Source organism: Monodelphis domestica, chromosome 3 (assembly GCF_027887165.1).
Source record: "Monodelphis domestica isolate mMonDom1 chromosome 3, mMonDom1.pri, whole genome shotgun sequence".
Taxonomy (NCBI): Eukaryota; Metazoa; Chordata; class Mammalia; order Didelphimorphia; family Didelphidae; genus Monodelphis; species Monodelphis domestica.
Window position 1 is genome coordinate 446,043,273 of NC_077229.1, and position 22,147 is coordinate 446,065,419.

The following is a 22,147-nucleotide window of genomic DNA, read 5'->3' on the forward strand; positions in this document are numbered from 1 at the left end:
AGGAAAAATTCAAAGATAAAAACAAGTTTGATATCTATGAAGCAGGCATTCCAGAAAGCAAAGTGGAAGAGATGGAAAGCTTCAGAAAGAGCCAGAAAATGGGATTTGAGAAATGACAGAGATGAGGTACAACTTATTAATATGGTGCAGAGAAAAGTACAGAAGGCTACAGAGGATGCTGAGAGGAATCACAATGGAATTATTGGCTCAGGAAAGCTAAGACATTGGAAGCTCTCCTCCTAGGCTGGCACTCATCTCCTTTCCAGGAAGATTTAAGTGCAGGTTAAATATTCCAAAACTTTTGTGGTATCTGTTGGTGATGGAATACTATTATGCTATAAGGAATAATGAAGTGGAAGAACTCCACGTGAACTGGAACGACCCCCAGGAATTGATGCAGAGTGAAAGGGGCAGAACCAGAACAATGTACACAGAGACTGATACACTGTGGCACAATCAAATGTAACGGACTTCTCTACTAGCAGCAATGCAATAATTCAGGACAATTCTGAGGGACTTGTGAGAAAGAATGCTATTCACATCCAGAGAAAGAACTGTGGGAGCATAACCACAGAAGAAAAACAACTGCTTGATCACATGGGTCAATGGGGACATGATTGGGGATGAAGACTCTAAGAGATCACCCTAATGCAAATATTAATAACATGGAAATAGGCCTTGATCAATGACATATGTAAAACCCAGTGGAATTACTCATTGGCAATTGGGGGTGGGGGGGTGGGGTGGGGGGGAAGAGAGGTGGAGAAGAGCATGAATCATGCAACCATGGGAAAATATTCTAAATCAATTAATTAAATAAAATTTTTCAATTCTAAAAAATAGTCCCTGCTTAATTAAGGAGTTAGAATTCTATTGGGGAGAAGTAGAAAAGACATTTTCATTTCTAATAATGTTTCTAACCAGGAATGAGGAGAATATTTATTATGTAAGATATATAACTACAGGGTTATGTAGTAGTATGCAAAAGAGAAAGAATCAGAGTTCCAGAAGTGAATCCAATAGGCAATTATTTTTTCAATGAGACCAGGGGATCTATACTATCCCTGTCAACATGTATAGTTACAAACAAAATTTTGTTTCTCTACTTTCAAATTGTTTCCCTGGCTTCTCATTATGTGGAAAGACAAATGGGAATGAAAGTTAACAAAGGTATCAAATGAGAAAGTGGAAGACGAGTTTATGGGAACTGCCACAAGATTCTTCAACAAATAGTAGCTTCTACAAGTGGTATGCTCAAAAATTTCAACACAAGTTAAATTTGTTGAGTTGAATGTTACAGTCATAGTAATCTAGCCTTTGTACAAAATCTTCCAAGAATCTTTGGATTTGACTTTAGACTGCAAAAATTCTTATGGGTTTTGTGATTATAGTCTCCCCTAAACTTGACTCTGAACAACTGCATTAAAACTAGTGTTTTCCTTACCGTGGCAAAGCATAATCACTTGATCTGGTAAATATTCAGGTAAAAAGTATTTCTCACCTCTTCAGACTCAAGAAGAAATTCTGTAAACTGGCAACCCACAACTGTAAGTTGCTTGGACTTGGCAAAATCCAGATCCAAATTGGCATATAATTTGCTGCTGGGCTTGTAAAAATAGAGTAGTCGTCGCACAAACCTAGGATTAAGGTTAGAAAGTTAATATTTTCTCACAATGTAATAATTAGTCTAAATCTAAAACAAATTTTAATAAAAAGAGCCATGCTGATAGCAGACATGAGTCCGAATCCTAGGTCTTTTGTTTACTACTAGGGAAAATTATTTGAGTTCTCTCAGTCTGTCCTTCCACTATGAGAACTGGACTTGACCAGGGATCTCCAAATTACAGCCTAAAGGTCAAATCTAGCCTGATACCTATTTTGTATGGCCATGAACAAAGAAGGGCTTTTACATTGTAAATACAACAAACTTTACTTAGAAATGGTAAAAAACCAATTTTAAGTCCTGTGGCATACAATATATACCACCTAGCTCTAAAATTCTTTTCAACTAAAATTTTAAGTTCCTACAGTAAACCATTATAAATAAAAGGATGAGAAGGGAATATACAGCACCAATACTTTTTTTGCCATTAAGGTATCTTTGGCTACAAAGATATACAAAGTAGTTTATAAAAATAGGGACATCAGAAGCAATTACTAGCCTTTACATCAAGACCTGAAAAAGGAGAAACCTGCCAAAGCAGTCAATTCTACTTTTGAATAATTATTAGAATGTTTTTCCTTACATCAAGCCTAAAGTAGCTTCCCCACAACTTCTAACCACTGTTTCTAATTCTGCCATCTGGGGCTATGTAGAACGAATTGAAAACCCTCTTTCAGGAAAGTCATCATCTGGTCCTCAAATCTTTTTTACAGGCTAAGACTCAGTCCCTTCAAATGAACTTTAACAGTTTGATAGGTGCTTCTTGATTACCCTATTAGGGACAATTCCTAGCTTATCAATCAGTATCTTTCCTAAATTATAGCACCCAAAATTGAACAAATACTCTAGAAACAGTCTAATTGGGACATCAGGATTCTTTTAATGCAATCTTTGAGAAGTACCAAATTATACTGCTCAATCATGCTGAGTTTCCAGTACCCTATTCCACCACCCAGTACCTCTATCCCCTATGCCAATAAGAGATCTTTGTTTTAGTGTTAGCAAAGTCCTTCTCATTTTGTATCTGTGAAAATGGTTTTCTGAACCCAAATGTTAAGGCTTTACATTTATTCCTGTTTCATCTGATAAAATTTAGCCCAATATTCTGAAGTCTTGTATCAAGATCTTGTTTGCTTCTGGCTGTTATCCAGTGTCAATTATTCCTGTTAGATTTGTCCAGCCTTAAGCTTGATGGATATATCATTTATTTATTCAAGTTACTGACAAAAATGCTAAGTAGCAAAGCTCACTCTAAATGATACTTAAGAATTTTATGACAAAACACATAAGAGAAACTACAAAGCTAAAAATTACTTGGCTAGGAAAAAAAGAATCATTATGAAGCCATGAATGCGGAAAATAGGTAGAAGCCAGATAGAGGTGGGAGAAAGTTATTTGGGCTCTTAGATGTCAATATTTTTAATTTAGTCCATGAGATGTTTTTTCTATGATTCTAAAAAACTGTGTCATACTACATAACAGTAAGCAAGTTTTGAAATTCTATTATTTCTCAGTTTCCATGGTTAATAAATTAGCAAAAAATAAAAGTAAAATAAATATATATTGTTATAGTTTACTTTTAAGAGATTCAATATAAGCTATTGTGCTTATATTGCTTATATTGTTATATATATATGCTTATATATAATTATATATTGTTATAGTTTATTTTTAAGAGATTCAATATAAACTATTATGCTTATATTGAATCTCTTAAAAAATAAACTATAACAATATATAATTATATATAAAATACATAATATATAAAGATATAATTAGCAACTCAGAGAGTCAGAAAGACCAGGTTCATAACCTATTTCTGATACTTATTAGCTGTATGACCCCAGGCAAGTCACTTTCCCTTCAATAACTTCCTAGATATTATCTAGGTCATAGGGGTTGTGAGATGCTTTGATAGAGTTTCAATATTGAGAATTCCCTACACAAAAATCATAGATGCTTACCAATGCCAAAAAGCATTGTTCTTCTACATCTATTCTCGCCCAGAAAAATCAAATGTCACTTTTTCTGTTACACAAGACAGGTAAGCTGGCTTGCCTAGACTGTATCTTAGTTAAAAGGGAAAGTTCTACATATTAAGAGCATATTGGAAAATTGCTGGGATATTAAAAAGACTATTTTAAAAAAGCACTGTGTACCTCCAGTACAATGTTGTTTATACATGTTTCTCAAATCTAAATATCATCACTATTGCAGGGAGTATTTACTAAATGGGGTAATGGATAAAGAATTAGAGTCGGAGTCACCCTGACTCAAGCTCAGATCCTACCTCCCACATTCCAGTCATGTTATCCTGGGAAAGTCATCTCTCTTAAGCCCTTTCTTGCAAAATAGAAAAACTACTGGCACCTACATCCTAGGGTATCTTGAGAATCAAATGAGAATATATATATAAAGCTTTGTAAATTTTCAAGTACCATGTAAATGTTATGTATTATTTTTACTATTTTATTTAATGTACCCCCAAAATACAGTGGCATGGGCTTCTTCATATGTCCTTATAATAACTAAAGCTTGGGGAAAAGTCTAAATTATTAAAAATGTGGTTTTTATACTGAAGAAAATTTTAAAGTAATATTAAAATTCCCAGAAAGGCTTATATTAATTGAACATCAGCATTTCCAATAAGAAAAGTTTTGTGCACTATCTTCAGAATGATTTAGGTTAAGGGCTCCTAAACTCTGCCATGATCACCTTAGACTTGCTACAATTACCAGGTTCTTTCAGGAAAGGAGTTTTAGTCTTAGAAGTTGGGGGTGGTGGTGGGGATAATCAACAAGATAGAGCTCCAGAGGTTGATTAAAAATAGTCAGGCTGGAAACAATCTAGCATATCATTATCAAAATTAATGAACTCTTAATGAGTGCCTATTATCATTACTATGATATACTAATCTATAATACCCTGATTGCCCCCCAGTTTCAGAAATTCAGATTGTGTGGTTAACCTGTATCAAAACTGAAATCAAAACCATACTTTTAAAAAAATAATAAATTTTCTGAACTTTTAAATTAAAAAAAAAGTTTGCACAAAATATGCAAAGGGGGGGGGGGCGCGCGGGGGCGCCTGCATGTGCACACACAAACACAACCACTGTGACCAAATTAGTGAATTTATCTATTAGAATCTGAATCTATGGCTTCATCATTGTGGGGAATTAATTTCACCACACTAAGGCCACAAAAAAGGGGGTTCTCTGTGACTTATAGTTTGAGATTTTCCTGGAACACATTAATGACTTATCCATGACTATATAGGCCTATATACTTCCAAGTATAAAAGAAATGAAGTGTAATATTGTATATTATTATACCAAATGACTAATTTTAATGACTGTTATAATATTCCCTAAGTAGTGAATTTATGTAGTTCTTACATACCTGTGTAATTGTTCATCCTTATAGTTTCTTAGATTTATATTTGGCCACTAGAAAAAAGATAATGGATTATGTAGAAACTGTCTTTTAAACCATCAATTCCTAAATATTTATGGAGGCATTAAAAACCAATAATCAAAAACAGGATCTGAAGCAACAAGAAGTATATACCCATTTCAACAATCATAAAATATTCTGTCCTACCTTAAGAATAGTGCCTATGAGATTCCAGTTCCATTCAAGATTCTCCTTATGATGAAGAACTTGGCTGTCTCGAAGATTGGTCATGAGAGCTTCCTCTGTATCCTGAATCATTTGATTAGAAAGTGGGAAGGAAAATTATTTTGCAGCAAATAGATAAAAACAAAATATAAAAATCAGATTTGCAATGCTCCTTCATCCCAAAAAGTTTAAGGTTATAACTCAATCATAAATATTGAAATGGCATCTAAAAATTATTAATAATAAAAATATTAACTCTTAATGTTTTCCACAGAAAGAAAATGGAAATTACAAAAATCAGATTTTGAAATAAAATCACATCCAAAGTTTGAATTAAGAAATGTCACAAATCAAAAACTACAAATAAAAAAGTTAAATTTAGGCTTCACATAAATACCTTCAAAACAAAAATATCTTTCTGAACTCGTAGGTATTGATCCCTTTTTTGGTGTGTTGCCATAGCCTTCTGAACAATGTGATCTAAATGAAGACTATAAGGTTTAGGCCCTCGTTTCTTCATTTCATGAAAGCGTTTTAAGCAGTTCAAAGCTGCACTGGCTCGCCTAATAAGGAAAAAAAATACAGTAATTATTTTGGCAAAGTATAGATTCCTTTATAGATGCTGCTATGCTAACTTATACCACAGCCTATAGAAGTCTAATGCAAGAGATAGTTAATTTTTAAAGTTATAGGATCACATTTTACTTTAGATTTATATAAAAAATCATCAATGCTAACTTTTACAAACTTTGCAAAACAACTGGTGCAACTAGAGTACTGAATTTATTAACTATCTTGATTCTGACATACTTTTAAGCTCTAAAAATGTATAAAACTTCTTGAAAGAGCTTTGCACTGCAATGGCAGTACTTAAGGTATGATTATTGTTGATTGAAAGAGAATTGATAAATGTGGAAACTAAACTAGAAAACAAATATAAAGTGCAGTACTGCATACCTGCATAGTCATTTAAAATGTTTTAAAATCTGGGTGAGAAAAGGACAAATGGACCTAGATAATATGACTCTCCAATTCCCTATAATAAACCTCTACTAACCCAAGAAAGGGGTCCACCAACCCTTTATATCTTAGCTTCCTCCATCTCCTCCTAGTCCAAGTGTTAAGCACTACAATTCCAGTCATATTGAAAATTTCTTGTTTTCCAGTTTTGCAAACTATGTCTTTACCTATTTCAGTACCAACAATCTACAGAACTGTCTGCATCTGCAACAACATTTTGTTTTCACTGCCTAAAAAAATCAAATTTTTCACTATTTCTTTTCTTAAAAAAAAAAAAAAATATATATATATATATAGTTGTAAATGGTCTACACAAATGGCCCCAAACAGTTTGTGGCAAGAGAGTAATGAAGAATCCAACTGTCATGTGAACCACATAATTGACAAGAAAAATGCTATTTATTTTTTCCAGATTGTTTTTTCTTTATCTGCACTAAAAATTGCCATGTCACTATAAAACTTTCATGTGCTAAGTATCTTTAAAGATGCAATACAGCTCATACTTACAGTCTTTTTTCTTTAGGGATGTCAAAAGATGCTGCCATATTCATTAGCGTTGGTAAACAGTGCAAATGGTGGCTATGTGAATGAGGAAGGATTGTGTTTGCCTAAAAGCAAATACCACATGAATATACCATAAATCCTTAAATTCCTTAATGCTGATTTTATTATTTAAAGAGTCTGATTTCATTAATGTGGGTAATTCCTTCTAACAATGCAGACTGCAATCCTTCCACATCTTAAAAGATGGTCTTTATTAGTTGTTGTGACTGGAAAAAGTAAAATAACATTATAGCCAGGCTCTAGGAGGAACCCACTGAAACTAGTCTTCAGGCAATAGACATAGTCAGGCAAGAAGCACTTGTACCTGAAACCTGTCCAGCTTGGGAGGACACCATGAAGAGTCATAAACAAGACCACTCAAGAACCCAAGGTCACCCAAGCTAGGATGAGGTATCCAAGCAGGATTTCAGTGGAGGATTGATATATACAAATATATACATATAGAAGATTTTTACTCACATTACATTAAATAAATCATGCAAAACACAAAATATAAGCCCTATAATTTGTAATTTTTAAAATAGCTTTCAACTGAACTCAAACTGGTTATCTTTTTGAAAAACTTCTTACCTGCATAAGTGTGAATCTGATATGACTGGGCCTAATTTATCCTAAATCACATCCTCTAAATAAAAGTATGAAAAAAAATTCTCATACTTTGAATAGAAACTTGAACATATTAAGACTTTGGTTTCACTTTTCTTTATGGAAGTCAATACTGATACATTTACACATTAGGGAAATAAGACAAAATGATATAAGCTTGAAATGTGTATTCTTACTGTAAGGGTGCCCTAGTTTAGCCTTAAATCCAAAGTCAGACTTCAAAGCCTGCAGCTCCTCACTGATGGAGCAAAACTATTTGCTTTATATTACAGGAAGTAAAGGAAGTGAAAATAATGTGCTCTTTTAATTGACCACTAATTTGTAATTACTATTCAAATCAACTCATTTTTCTCTATGTTAATAAAAAAAATCCACTTTAAAGCAATAAACTACAAAATGCAATTTTTAAAAGGTCTAGAAGCTAAGAGGGAAAAGGGGATAGCAGATAATGTTTTTTATCCATCTGTCAAAGCATTTTTTTACTTGTCAATATATTACAATGAGGTTGGGCTGGCCTATTTTATCTTTACATACTTAAAATAAGATTTTGTTTTGGCCTTTCCCCACCCCTTCCTGGTATACTAAGTTCATTTTCACCCTTTTCCTCCTATTATCTTGGCTCTAATTTATGATTTACTAGAATATAAGTTTCTTCACCTTTATATTCTGAGCACTTAACACAATATTTACATAGTATATGTTGAATAAACTGTTGTTAGATTTAAATGACAGTATGTTGAGCTACATTTATAGTCTGATAATTGCAGAGGGAATCAGTCTTTTGGGGTGGGGGGTTTGAAATTACATAAAACAATCCCCCAGTTATAGATATTGTTGACTTAGCAAGAAAAGCAAAATAAAAATTCCTCCAAACATAAAAACATGTAAACTTCTATTAAAGGAGACAATATTGTTTGAACCTCTTTACACACAGTAGTAGTTTGAATGTTAACATTCTCTACATCTGCTATATAGCCAGTTGGGTAACTGCTACATGTGGTTTATTGGCTTTGGGGTTGAGAAGCTAGAGTTTAAAATTTGTAAGGCTATGGAATATTAATCTATTTAGTGAGTATAGCTTTATATTCAATTGTTAATCTAAAAAATATGAACTAGAATAACCGGTTATCAGTGCAGGCCATCAATGCAAAGCACAACTCTGTGACTTCAAAGAATGTCTACTAAGGCTAAAAAATTCAACACCCTCCAATAAAATCCTCTATAGTTATATAATCAGGTCCTCTGAAGGCAAACACATCTCATCTGGCCCAAAGCCCATTCTTATAATTTCCCCACCCCACTCCACCCCACCCCCTGCTGGATAGCTCTGCCAGAGTTTAAGTTCTGCTGGCAGTGCTTGAAAACCCAGGGGTACCCCTCTATGCCAAAAGATGGAATTTTTAAAAGGCTTGAGTTAACAGGTTAACAGATCATTATAGACAGATATAAAGTGTGAAGAGATGTGAAAGATTTTCCATCCATAATTATTTGAAAAGTTAATTCAGTTTAAATATAATTTTTCATAAAACTTAATAAAATCAGTGTTTCATTCATAAAATAGTAGACTTACCATATGTAAAAGTTCCCCTAATAGGATTGTAGCTCTAATTGAGACATGGTCATCACTGCTTGTTATTACTTCAACCAAACCCTTTGAGGGGGGGAAAAAAAGAAAAATATGCTCTAATATTTCATAATATTAATACATAATGTCTCAGAGTGATTTTACCTACTATAAACTGATGATACAAACCTTAGGTGGAGCCTTTTGATCACTTGAGAAATCTTTTCCATATATTCTTATTGACCCTCATTTATAGTAATGTGCAGTACATTTAATTTTACTGTATATTTAGGGAAAGTTTTTTTAAGGCAAACTTGCTGAGTATTCAGTTATAAAGTAATTCCTTTTATTTGCCAAACTAAAGAATTAAAATTTAACCAATCTTTAAAGATGGATGACAATTTCCTAATAAAAATTCAAACTTAAAAATGAGACAATACTATATTCTTTTGGATACATTAGAGTAGGTCTGGATATACTTGGCTCACCCTGTACCCTACATACATTTTCTCTCTCATTTTCTAATTTTTCCAGTCTCAATCTGCTTAATTTTTCCTCAGAAATTTGTTTCTCCCTCTGACCTTATTATCTGTCAGAAGCTATGCTCATTCACCCAATTTCCCACATTTGCCATCTTCCCCCCCCCCCCCCACCCAGTAACATTTTACTGTGTTTTTCACAATAACAGAATTTTAACATTTTTTTTTTGCCCTTACCTTCCGTCTTGGAATCAATACAATATATTGGTTCCGAGGCAGAAGAACAGTAAGGGCTAGGCAATGGGGGTTAAGTGACTTGCCCAAGGTCACATAGCTGGGAAGTGTCTGAGGCCACATTTGAACCTAGGACAACCTCCCTTCTCTAGACCTGGCTCTCTACCCAGCTGGTCCCTTAAAATTTGTTTTTTTTTTTTTTACATAGAATCCAAATTCTCTCCCTCATTCCCTTCTTTTGGATTCTTTGAAGCAATAAGCAATTTGACAAAAGTTATCCATGTTCTAGCATGTAATAAATATTTCCATATTTTTCATGCCGTGTAAAAAGACATAACAGATATAAGAAAAACACTCCTGAAGAAAATAAACTAAAAAATGGTCTGCGTCTATCTGCATTAAGATTCCATCAATTCTTTCTTTAGAGGTGGATGGCATTTTTCATCCTGAGTCCCTCAGAGATGTCTTGAATCATTGTATTGCTGGGAGGACCTAGATCATTCAGAGTTAATCACTGTACATTACTGCTGTTACTCTTGTGTTACTATATACTTCTGGTTCTGCTCACTTCACTTTGTATCAGTTCATATAAGTTATCAGATTCTTCTGAAAGCATCTTGCTGATCATTTCTTACAGCAAAGGAGCTTCCGTGACAACTTAACATCACCTTGTTCAGCCATTCCCCAATTGATGGGCATCACCTCAGTCTTTAATTCTTTGCAACCCCAAAAAGAGCTACTATAAATATCTACATGTGCCATCTTGTAGAGGGTAATTAGTTAATTAATAAGTAAATAGTTATTCTAGACTTCTTCTAGAAGTGAGGTTTCAGTTTAAAGATGAAGTTGTTAAGTTGCCTGGGATCCTTTAAGAAAATAAAGAATTCACTATTGAAAACACTAAAAAGTATAGGAATAGAAGAATCCTTCCTAAAAATAATAAACAGTATCTATCTAAAACCATCAGCCAGCATCATCTGCAATGGGGATAAACTAGATACATTCCCAATAAGATCAGGAGTGAAGCAAGGATGCCCATTATCACCCCTATTATTTAACATTGTACTAAAAACACTAACAGTAGCAATTAGAGAAGATAAAGAAATTGAAGATATTAAAATTGGCAATGAGGAGACCAAGTTATCACTCTTTGCAAGATGATATGATGGTGTACTTAAAGAATCCTAGAGAATCAACTAAAAAGCTAGTTGAAATAATCAACAATTTTAGTAAAGTTGCAGGATACAAAATAAACCCACACAAGTCATCAGCATTTCTATATATCTCTTAACACATCTCAGCAGCAGGAATTAAGAGAAATTCCATTCAAAATCACCTTAGACAATATAAAATACTTACAAATCTATTTGCCGAGACAAACACAGGAACTATATGAACACAACTACAAAACACTCTCCATACAACTAAAACTAGATTTGAGCAATTGGAAAAACATTAACTGCTCATGGGTAGGACGAGCCAATATAATCAAAATGACCATCCTACCCAAACTTATCTACCTATTTAGTGCCATACCCACTGAACTTCCAAAAAACTTTTTTACTGAACTATAAAAAAACATAACAAAGTTCATTTGGAAGAACAAAAGATCAAGGATATCTAGGGAATTAATGAAAAAAAATACAAAGGAAGGTGGCCTCTCAGTCCCAGATCTCAAACTATATTATAAAGCAGTGGTCATCAAAACAATTTGGTACTGGCTAAGAGACAAAAAGGAGAATCAGTGAAATAGACTTGGGTTAAGTGAACTCAGCAAGACAGTCTATGACAAGCCAAAAGACCCCAGTTTGGGGGACAAAAATCCACTATTTACTGTGCTAAAAGGAATAATAAAGTAGAGGAATTCCATGGAGACTGGAACAACCTCCAAGAAGTGATGCAGAGCGAAAGGAGCAGAACCAGGAAATCATTATACACAGAGACTGATACAATCGAAGGTAATGGACTCCTCCACTAGGGACAATGCAATGTCTCTGAACAATCTGCAGGGATCTAAAAAATACTATTCACAAGCAGAGGATAAACTGTGGGAGTAAAAGCAACGAGGAAAAGCAACTGCCTGACTACAGGGGTGGAGGTGATAGGACTGAGGAGAGACTCTAAATGAACACTCTAATGCAAATACCAACAACATGGAAATGGGTTAAAAACAGGAACACATGTGATAACCAGTGGAATTGTGCGTCGGCTATGGGAGAGGGAAGGGGGGAGGGGGGGGGAGAGGAAAAGAAAATTATCTTTGTTTCCAGTGAATAATGTTTGGAAATGACCAAATAAAATAATGTTAAAAAAAAAAGAAGTTATATTACTTATCCAATGTTTGAGCAAATTAAAGGAATTGGGGGATTAGGACAGCAAGTGATTAATTATTGAAATTGACTGAACTACACTGATTCCTTTTTGTGACTCAATTCTAGGGCCAAGTAAATTTTTATTTAATTATGGAGCTGTTCCAAATTCTATCTTGTCAGAAAAGTTTATTCAGTTGTGGGAACTGGGAGAATATTGTTTTGCCTTGTTTGAACCAGTATGGCTGGGAAACTGGATCTGTACCTGCTATTTAGATACCTTTAGCCAAGAATGTAGTTTATGTTGACTGGAAATAAAGTCATATGATGTCAAGAGCTTCAAAAAAAAAAATGCACTATTTAATTAAAACTGCTGGGAAAACTGGAAGACAATGTGGGAGAGATTAGGTTTGGATCAACACCTCACACCCTACACCAAGATAAACTCAGAATGGGTGAATGATTTGAACGTAAAGAAAGAAATAATAAGTAAATTATGTGAACACAGAATAGTATACATGTCAAACGTTTGGGAAGGGAAAGATTTTAAAACCAAGCAAGACTTAGAAAGAGCCACAAAATGTAAAATAAATAATTTTAACTATATCAAATTAAAAAGTTTTTGTACAAACAAAACCAATGTAACTAAAATCAGAAGGGAAGCAACAAATTAGGAAACAATCTTCATAACAAAAACCTCTGACAAAGGTTTAATTACTCAAATTTGCAAAGAGCTAAATCAATTGTACAAAAAATCAAGCCATTGTCCAATTGACAAATGGGCAAGGGACATGAATAGGCAGTTTTCACCTAAAGAAATTAAAACTATTAATAAACACATGAAAAGGGGTTCTAAATCTCTTATAATCAGAAAGATAAAAATCAAAACAACTCTGAGGTACCACCTCACACCTAACAAATTGGCCAACATGACAGCTATGGAAAGTAATGAATGTTGGAGGGGATGTGGCAAAGTAGGGACATTAATTCATTGCTGGTGGAATTGTGAATTGATCCAACCATTCTGGAGGGCAATTTGGAACTATGCCCAAAGGGCGATAAAAGACTGTCTGCCCTCTGACCCAGCCATAGTATTGCTGGGATTGTACCCCAAAGAGATCATAAGGAAAAAGACATATACAAGAATATTCATAGCTGTGCTTTGTGGTGGCAAAAAACTGGAAAATATGGGGATGCCCTCCAATTGGGGAATGGCTAAACAAATTGTGGTATATGTTGGTGATGGAATACTATTGTGCTCAAAAGAATAATAAAGTCGAGGAATTCCATGGAGACTGGAAAAACCTCCAGCAAGTGATGCAGAGTGAAAGGAGCAGAACCAAGAAAACATTGTACACAGAGACTGATACACTGTGGAACAATCGAATGTAATGGACTTCTCCATTAGTGGCAATGCAGTGATCCTGAACAGCCTGCAGGGATCTGCAAGAAAAATCACTATCCACAAGCAGAGGACAAACTGTGGGAACAAAAACACCAAAGAAAGGCAACTGCTTGAATACAGGGGCCGAGGAGACATAACTGGGGATAGAAACTCTAAATGAACATCCTAGCGCAAATACCAACAACATGGAAATGGGTTCAGAACAAGGACCCCAGTGGAATTGCATGTCAGCTATCATCGGCTAGGGCAGGGGTGGTGGGAGGGGAGGGAGGAAAAGAAAATGATTTTTATATTCAATGAATAATGTTTGAAATTGACCAAGTAAAATGATTAAAATGAAGAAAAAAAAGAAAGAAAATAAAGACTTCTGAGCAGATCAGAGGTGGAAAAGTCCCAGAGACCCTTAGGAAAACAGTTGGTCAACAGATCTCACTCTCTTGGGTCTTCCTTGTTGAGGAAGAGTGTCTGGAGAACTGTCTCTGAGCATTTCGAAAATTTTGGTGATAGTTAGCTTGGATATCTAAGAACACAATATCTTGCTACCTAAGAAAGTTGGAAGTGACTAATCAGAGAGAAGAGTGGTGGTACAGTTCTCTAGTACTCCACTGGAGGGCAGCAGAGAACAAAGCTGTTTGTTACTACCTGACAGGCTGGAATTTATCTTTAGCTGAATAGAGAAGCAGCTGGCCGAGTTCTATATTTAAGACAATTTATAAATAACGTAGGTTAGTAAATTTAGACGTTATATTTATTAGACAGATAGGAAGTCATGTTAGCCCTGATTATCAGGGAAGAAACACGTCTCACAAGAGACAGATTGGGATTGGAGTTGTTTGTTAGGGATTATATCTCCAAATTCAATATCACTATTTTCCTTTTCCTGTCCCTGTTTTCCTTTTAGTAGTTACAATAAATAGGATTTTTTATAACCAGACTCCAGTTGAATTCCTCATGACTAATCCAACCATTTCCTCAATTGCCATCAACAGAATCTCCCTATAAGCAATAGCCTATAAATAACTATTGACATCTATATTACTAGGTCAGTTTTCCCCATAACAATCTTAATGCCAACTCTTTCCTTTTCCTCACCTCTCATATCTCAAAATAGGTGCTGAAAAAGTGAGGCATCTTCCCTTGTGTAGGTCAATATCCTTTCTGGGTCTTGGGCAAGAAAGAACATTAGACAATTTAGACTTCTCTAAATCTAGGACAGATGACTGCTAAGAATCTCTTGGTAATAGAGAGAAGAAGAGTTCCTGCTCCCTAGATACAGGGAGCCAACAGACCCCCCACTGGTTGACAAGGACACAGTTTGGGAGTCGGGAACTTGAAGGCAGCCCCCTCCCCCACCACTGACCACCTTCTGTGACCTCTCTCTGTCCAACTTTCCTAACTAATGGATTTGTCATGATTATTATTCTCTCCCCAATACAGGAGAAATAATATGAGAATGAACACTTATAGGATATATATATATATATTCCACTTTAATCCCCCTAGGTTACTACCCCCAAAAGATTGCATTTACAGAATTAAAGCCCAAAGATCACTACCCATTTCCCCCCTCCTTTCCTTCTCCACAGAGTTACATTCACTCTCATTACAAGCCAGGCAAGCCAAGAACATAAATCACCTTAAAGACACACTCCAATGAATTTGTTGATGGACAGAAACCAGGCAACATTGCTAGGCACTTCAAAGTAACACAAGAAAAATAGAACTTGTAAATTGAGGAAAATCTCAAATATGATCTGTCATTAAATTGCCCTCTAACCTTGTACCTAGCTACAAAATGTTTTGTTATCCATCGCCTAAGTAATTGTGATTGATTGTGAAAGTTGACCAAAAGTAACAATGACTCTCCTAGGTCAGGGAGAACTAACCTCTAGATCACCCTGTTTATGTCATTCATCTATAGCAACAATGTTTTGTTGACTATCTCCTTAAGCTACACATCTTGTTGTTAAGTTCCATGGGAACATATATGTAGAAAATCTGATTGTGTGCCAAAGAAGTATGTAATCACCAGCCTATATAAAAAACGAACCTCTGTGCTACGGCAGAAGACTGTGTGATGCCTAAGCATGTGGGCACACAGTGCCTCTCATCTCCATTACTCGATCGGATCGTCACACTTAGAGACGGAGCGAACCCTCACCCTCAGAGAGACCGCTGGACGGCTCCCAAAGATAGTCATTTGTGTGTTGCAGAACCCTATCAGAATATAAGATCTTTCAAGGCAGGTATCATTGGATCTTATCTACATATTGTATTTTACCAATGTCTAGCACAGTGCTCTGCACAAAATTAATATTTAATGTCTTAAAATGAATTACATCTTAATGTAGTTTATAGAGTACTTTAATGTGAAATCTCTCATTTGATGCTACCTTATAACAACTTTATGATCACTAGAAAGGAATTATTTATTAAATCTTACTTTCTAGATAAGGAAAACAGGTCTTTTCACTCCTCAGCCAGTGTTCTAACATTGGCTCTAATTATACATGGATGAAATAAAATCTTAAATGTTATTAACAATAATTTGACTTACCTCTAAAAGTCCATTAGTAATAAAAGCAGAAAGTACCAGTGCCAAATAATTATCCATGAGGTCTGGTCTAGAAACATATTAATACAAAAAAATTAATGATATTTCATTATGTTACAAGTTTTAGGAAAAAATAGTCATTTTCATAAAAATATAATCATCTCCTATCACTAAATTCTACCTGGATCTGGCTCGATGGGGAAGAATAGTTTTAGCTTCGGCAGCTACAAAGCCATCTGAAAGTCTCCAACAATCCTGGAATCTACTTGGATCTAAAAACAACAAAAATGCAACCATTAAAATTAAAAACATGCCTATCAGAGCTTTCTTTAAAAATCATATCCTTATTTTGGGTAACACTGTTTTACCAGAAAAACTCTGAAAGATCATTAGATAAAATATACTCAAAGAAAAAAAAACCTAAAAAAAAATATATCATTATTTAAAAAGGACATTTGTTAAATACTTAAAACAGTATTTACAATGGACATTTGGATTTAGATAAACATTAATTATTCAGGGTTAAATAATACAGTTTGTGAATTAAGTAGTTAGACCTTGAATCATAGATTTTATCACTGGAAGTTACCTTACCAAGTTCAACTCCTAATCTTGAAAACAAAATTCATCAGTTTCTCCTTATCTACCTGAATACCATAAATGCCTTATAAAGCAGGCTGTAGCTTTTGGGGATGGTCTTAATGGTTAGGAAGTTCTTCTTTATATTAAGCTTAAATCTACCTCTCTGTAATTTATGTAATTTATGTCTAACAAACCATATTTTGCCCTCTGGAGTTATATAAAACAAGCCAAATATCTTTTCCTATTTAAAAAAATTTTGTAATGCTTAACTGACTCCCCTTTTCCTCCCTGGTTCCCCAGCTTCCTTTCGGATACACACTAAATCTCACCTTATTCAAAGTTTCTTGATCCCCCTAATACTAGTGCTATTCCTCTGTTCATCTCCCCACCCCCACCCTCACCCCACCCCACCTCCTCTCTCTCTCTCACACACACACACAGCTTATCTGTACCTGGTTTTTTGCATGTTGCCTTTTCCATTAGATTGTAAGCTTAAGGAGAGAGCAGAGCTATCTTTTATATCTCTCTGGATCTTCAAAGCTTAGCACAAAACCAGATATATTGGAAGCACTTAATAAATGTTCACTGAAAAATAATTCCATTCTAAGTTCTCTATAAGCTAAATAGCCACAGTTCCTTCAAATATATGACACAACTTTATCCTCATGCTACCGTTTCAAGTTTTCCTCTCTGGAGAGAGAATCAAGAAAGCTGGGAAAAAATTTGGCAAAAGCCAGATTCTCTAGTAAATGTGGCAGCATTCAGAAATGGAAAACAAAATTCCAGTTGTGTGCTGTCTAGTAATACTAGTACAGTGTATACAAGACTAAATTAACTTTACTAATAGCTAAATTGTACCATTTCCCAATATTGAGATTGCAGTCAACTAAGGTCCCTAAGATCTTTTTTGTGTATAAATTCATCTTTTTAAAAAATTTTTATTTTATTTTCAATTCTAAACTTTCTCCTCAATCCATTAATGAAAAGGCCAAAAAGAAACCAAACAATTAGAAGGGAAGCAACAAAATGGGAAACAATCTTCATAACAAAAACCTCTGACAAAGGTCTAATTACTCAAATTCATAAAGAGCTAAATCAATTGTATAAAAAAATCAATCCATTCTCCAACTGATAAATGGGCAAGGGACATGAATAGGTAATTTTCAGTTAAAGAAATCAAAACTATCAATAAGCACATGAAAAAGTGTTCTAAATCTCTTATAATCAGAAAGATGCAGTTCAAAACATCTCTGAGGTATCACCTCACACCTAGCAGATTGGTTAACATGACAGCTATGGAAAGTAATGAATGCTGGACGAGATGTGGCAAAACTGAGACATTAATGCATTGCTGGTGGTGTTGTGAATTGATCCAACCATTCTGGAGGGCAATTTGGAACTATGCCCAAAGGGCAATAAAAGACTGTCTGCCCTTTGATCCAGCCATACCACTGCTGGGTTTGTACCCCAAAGAGATCATAAGGAAAAAGACTTGTACAAGAATAATCATAGCTGTGCTTTGTGGTGGCAAAAAATTGGAAAATGAGGGGATGTCCTTCAATTGAGGAATGGCTAAACAAATTGTGGTATATGTTGGTGATGGAATACTATTGTGCTCAAAAGAATAATAAAGTCAAGGAATTCCAGCAAGTGATGCAGAGCGAAAGGAGCAGAACCAGGAAAACATTGTACACAGAGACTGACACACTGTGGAACAATTGAACGTAATGGACTTCTCCATTAGTGGCAATGCAGTGATCCTGAACAGCCTGCAGGGATCTATGAGAAAAATCACTATCCACATTCAGAAGAAAAACTGTGGAATTAGAAACACAGAAGAAAAACAACTGCTTGAATACATGGGTTGAGGGGATTTGGTTGAGGATGTAGACTCTAAATGAACATCCTAATGCAAACACCAACAACATGAAAATAGGTTCTGATCAAGGACACATGTAATACCCAGTGGGAAGGGTGGGGGGGGGGGGGGGGGGAGGAAAAGAATATGATTCTTATAACCAAGGAATAATGTACTAAATTGACTAAAATAAAGATTAAAACTAAAAAACCAAACATATTACAAATATGTATAATCATGCTCCTCTTTAGTCACATCCCATCCCATCCTGTCCAAATAAAACAGAAAGAAAAAAAGAAAATGTTTAAGTCATCACCAAGTCTGTCTAATCTAGTCTTTGCAGCTCTATGTCTAGAGATAGATGGTGTGTGTCTTCTCGAATCCTTTGGAATTGTGATTGGTCATTGAACCAATTAGTATCAGTCTTTCAAAATTGATTATTTTTATAATATTGTTATTTAAATTCTCTTAGTTCTGTAGACTTTACTTTGCATTGGTTCATATAAATTTTTCTATGTTTTCCTGAAATCATACCCTCCATCAATTCAGCACAACAGTATTCCATCATATTCATATAGCTTAAGTTTTTAGCCATTATACAATTGATGGGCATGCCCTATTTCCAATTTGGTGCTATCACAAAAAGAGCTGTTATAAATATCTTATAAATATATGTCTCATTCTCCTTTCTCTGATCTCTTTAGAATGTAGAACCTGTCCAATATCAGTGGGTCAAAGGACATGCACAATTTAACAGTTTTTTTGGATATAATTTTAAATTACTTCCTTAGTCTTTTCTTTTAATATGAATTTTTCCTCTAAGTCACATTTTCCCTAACCCTGCTTTGTATAAATTGATTTCTATAACTTAATGTTAATTATAAGTCCATTATAAAGCAATTATAATCTTTATATTGTTATATAAATTTTGAAAAACATACAATTTCTGATTTCTAGATATATTTAAGTAAATTTTTTTAAAGAATTTAATTTGCTTATCTGAGATTTGGAGTAATCAAAATTGCAGAATGAGCTATAATAGCAAGTTTTTTGCAAAAAAGATTAATCTTGTTTTTTTTAAAGAAATTTTAAACTATAATGACACAATAACAATTCTGGCAGGAAAAAAGATCCTGTATGAGTCAATCAATCAATGACTACATCTTGTTTTCAATACCCACCTACACTGAGCAGTGCTTCAATGAACTCTTCAGTCACAACAGGTAGAGGCAGACGAAATATATCATAAAGAACTTCAAGCAGACCCCGCTATAAATATGAAGTCACATTTAAAAACAGGTCATATTTATAAAGTTTTTCATTTTATCACAAAAATTTTGTGAAGCAGATGGTGTGCAACTTATTATTATGCAATCCTGCTTCTTCCCTCTTCCTTTCTATATGCATATCCTCTGCTCTTTAAGTCTTTTTGTTCTTTTTATTATTCCATACCTAGCTAATATTTCCAACTTCTTCAATCTTCAACCCAACATGCTTTGCCTTCCTTTCTTGCCTTGACCAAAGAATAAGAGAAAATATCTGTAAATAAAAAATTTGAGAGGGGAAAGGGCACTTTAAGTCTAAACCTATCCCTTCATTGATATAAAGATCTCCCATTGTGAAAACTCTTTTCATCAATGCAGACTTACTGTTTGAGAGAGCTATCTGTGGGTTCTAACACATTAGATGACTGTTCTTTGTCTTACAGAGTTAGAATGAATCAGAGGCAAAAACATCAATTTGAGTGTTCCTAAATGCCTCTCCAGTTTAAAATTGTGAGTTGTAAATAAGTCTATTTTTACTAACCTATAATTTTTTTAAAATTAGGAATAATAACAGTTCAGATTGACATGCTGTTTTGCATAGCAAAAAATAACACAGCATGTTATTCCCTAAGAGAAAAATAAAGAAAATTAGATGCAATAGTAGAGAGCTATTGGACCTAGAGTCAGAAAGATTCAAGCTCAAATCTGAACTCACTTACTAGCTATGTGACCCTAAAGAAGTCACTAATGCTGTTTGCCTCAATTTCCTCATATGTAAAATGAGCTAGAAGAGGAAATAGCAAACCATTCCAGTATCTTTTCTAAGAAAACCTCCAAAAGGGTCATGAAGAGTTGGACACAACTGAAAAATGACTAAACAACAAATGTTTTAATATATAGTGTACAATAGTAACAATATATAGTGGCAGTAACATGGCATAGTATATTAGATTTAGAATCATAAGACCAGAGCTTGTATACTAACTGTCTCTTACTACCAGGTCAACTTTTAGCAAGTCTTTTTTGGACTCCTGTTTTCTCATTCAGAAGAGGCAATTATATTTGATAACCTTTAAACATTCCTTACCAATTAAAAATCAATGATACTATGATATTATCTATAGATCTTTGCCAAGAAAAGAGATGTGTCTGAAAAGTCAAGAAATAAATAACCACTAAAAATATTTTACCTACCCGTATTTCCATATTTGGAATACAAAGTACCCCAATTAGAGACTGGATCCCAGAGTTGCCAGGCTTACATAAACTAATTATGCCTTAAAAAAAAAAGGCAGAAAAATTAAAACTCACTACAAATACATCAATGAACAAGTATCATCTGGAACAATTTGGCTATAGTTAAGAATTTAAAATTTTACACATTATTCTAATGTAAATTATATAAACAATATACCTTCTAATCATGACCAACATTTTTCAATGATTATATAGTCTCTATTGAATAAAGCTAAATTATTTTAATTTGCTTATTCTATTTTCAAACTCAAATAAACATGTTAAACAGAAATCACTGGAACTATTGCTAAATTATTTTTTAAGGAAAAAATCCAAGGGAACAAAAGTGAGACTCTTTTTTTTCTTTTTAAGTGTATTTTTATTTATTTTGCTAGCATTTCCCAATTACATTTTTTAAAAGTTTTAAAATTAAATCTTTTATTGATATTGTCTGTTTCTTTTACCACTTTTCCCATATATTCCTCCCCTTAATCCTCCCAGAAAGCCAGACATCCCATGACAAATAATATTTTTTAGAGAAGGAAAAAGTCAGCACAACCAACTGATTCATTGATTAAGTCTGAAAACTCACAATATATAATACCTGTGGACTTCCTACCTCCCACCTCCCCAAGTGGATAGGTTCCACGTGTACTCTCTCTCTCTCTTCATTGAAGTTTCACTTGATCTTTGTGATTTTCTTACATTTACTCTTTATTTATTGGCATGTCATAGTTCTTTCCACTTCTGTTTACTTCACTGTACATCTATTCAAGTAGATCTTCCCATGATTCTGTATTCATCACATATCATTTTGTACAGCACAGTAAAATTGTATTACATTGTTTATTACTATAATCTACTTAGTCATTCCCTAATTGATAGGCATCTATTTTGTTTCCAATTCTTAGCTATCATAAAAAGTGCTGCTATAAATTTTTTGGCATATATGGGGACTTTTTCCTTTTCAATGGCTTCCTAATGGTATAAGGAAAGATATGGAGTCTCTGTTTCAAAGAGTATGGATATTTTAATGTTAGTCAGTTTACTTGCAAAAATTCCAAATTGCTTTCCAAAATGGCTATATCATTTCATAGCTCTTCCAATAATGCATTAGTGTGCCTATCTTTTCACAACTCTTCTAACATTGATTACTGTCATTTTCTAAAATTTGTAGTATTTATGGTA

At 34.2% G+C, this 22,147-nt stretch overlaps 1 protein-coding gene across 4 annotated transcripts in view; it reads right to left on the bottom strand.

Annotated features, from left to right (window-relative positions):
• Positions 1 to 22,147, bottom strand: part of RICTOR (RPTOR independent companion of MTOR complex 2) — a 156,634-nt gene that overhangs the window by 35,377 nt on the left and 99,110 nt on the right. For all 4 annotated transcript variants that reach the window (XM_056824564.1, XM_007487429.3, XM_056824563.1 and 1 more), the window contains exons 11-20: positions 20,918 to 21,000; positions 19,640 to 19,727; positions 16,200 to 16,290; positions 16,022 to 16,088; positions 9,044 to 9,124; positions 6,811 to 6,911; positions 5,681 to 5,846; positions 5,266 to 5,367; positions 5,065 to 5,111; positions 1,502 to 1,637 (exon numbers count right to left, since the gene is read on the bottom strand). In XM_056824564.1, the coding sequence (XP_056680542.1) occupies positions 1,502 to 1,637; positions 5,065 to 5,111; positions 5,266 to 5,367; positions 5,681 to 5,846; positions 6,811 to 6,911; positions 9,044 to 9,124; positions 16,022 to 16,088; positions 16,200 to 16,290; positions 19,640 to 19,727; positions 20,918 to 21,000 (962 nt within the window). The remainder of the gene's footprint in view (positions 1 to 1,501; positions 1,638 to 5,064; positions 5,112 to 5,265; positions 5,368 to 5,680; positions 5,847 to 6,810; positions 6,912 to 9,043; positions 9,125 to 16,021; positions 16,089 to 16,199; positions 16,291 to 19,639; positions 19,728 to 20,917; positions 21,001 to 22,147) is intronic.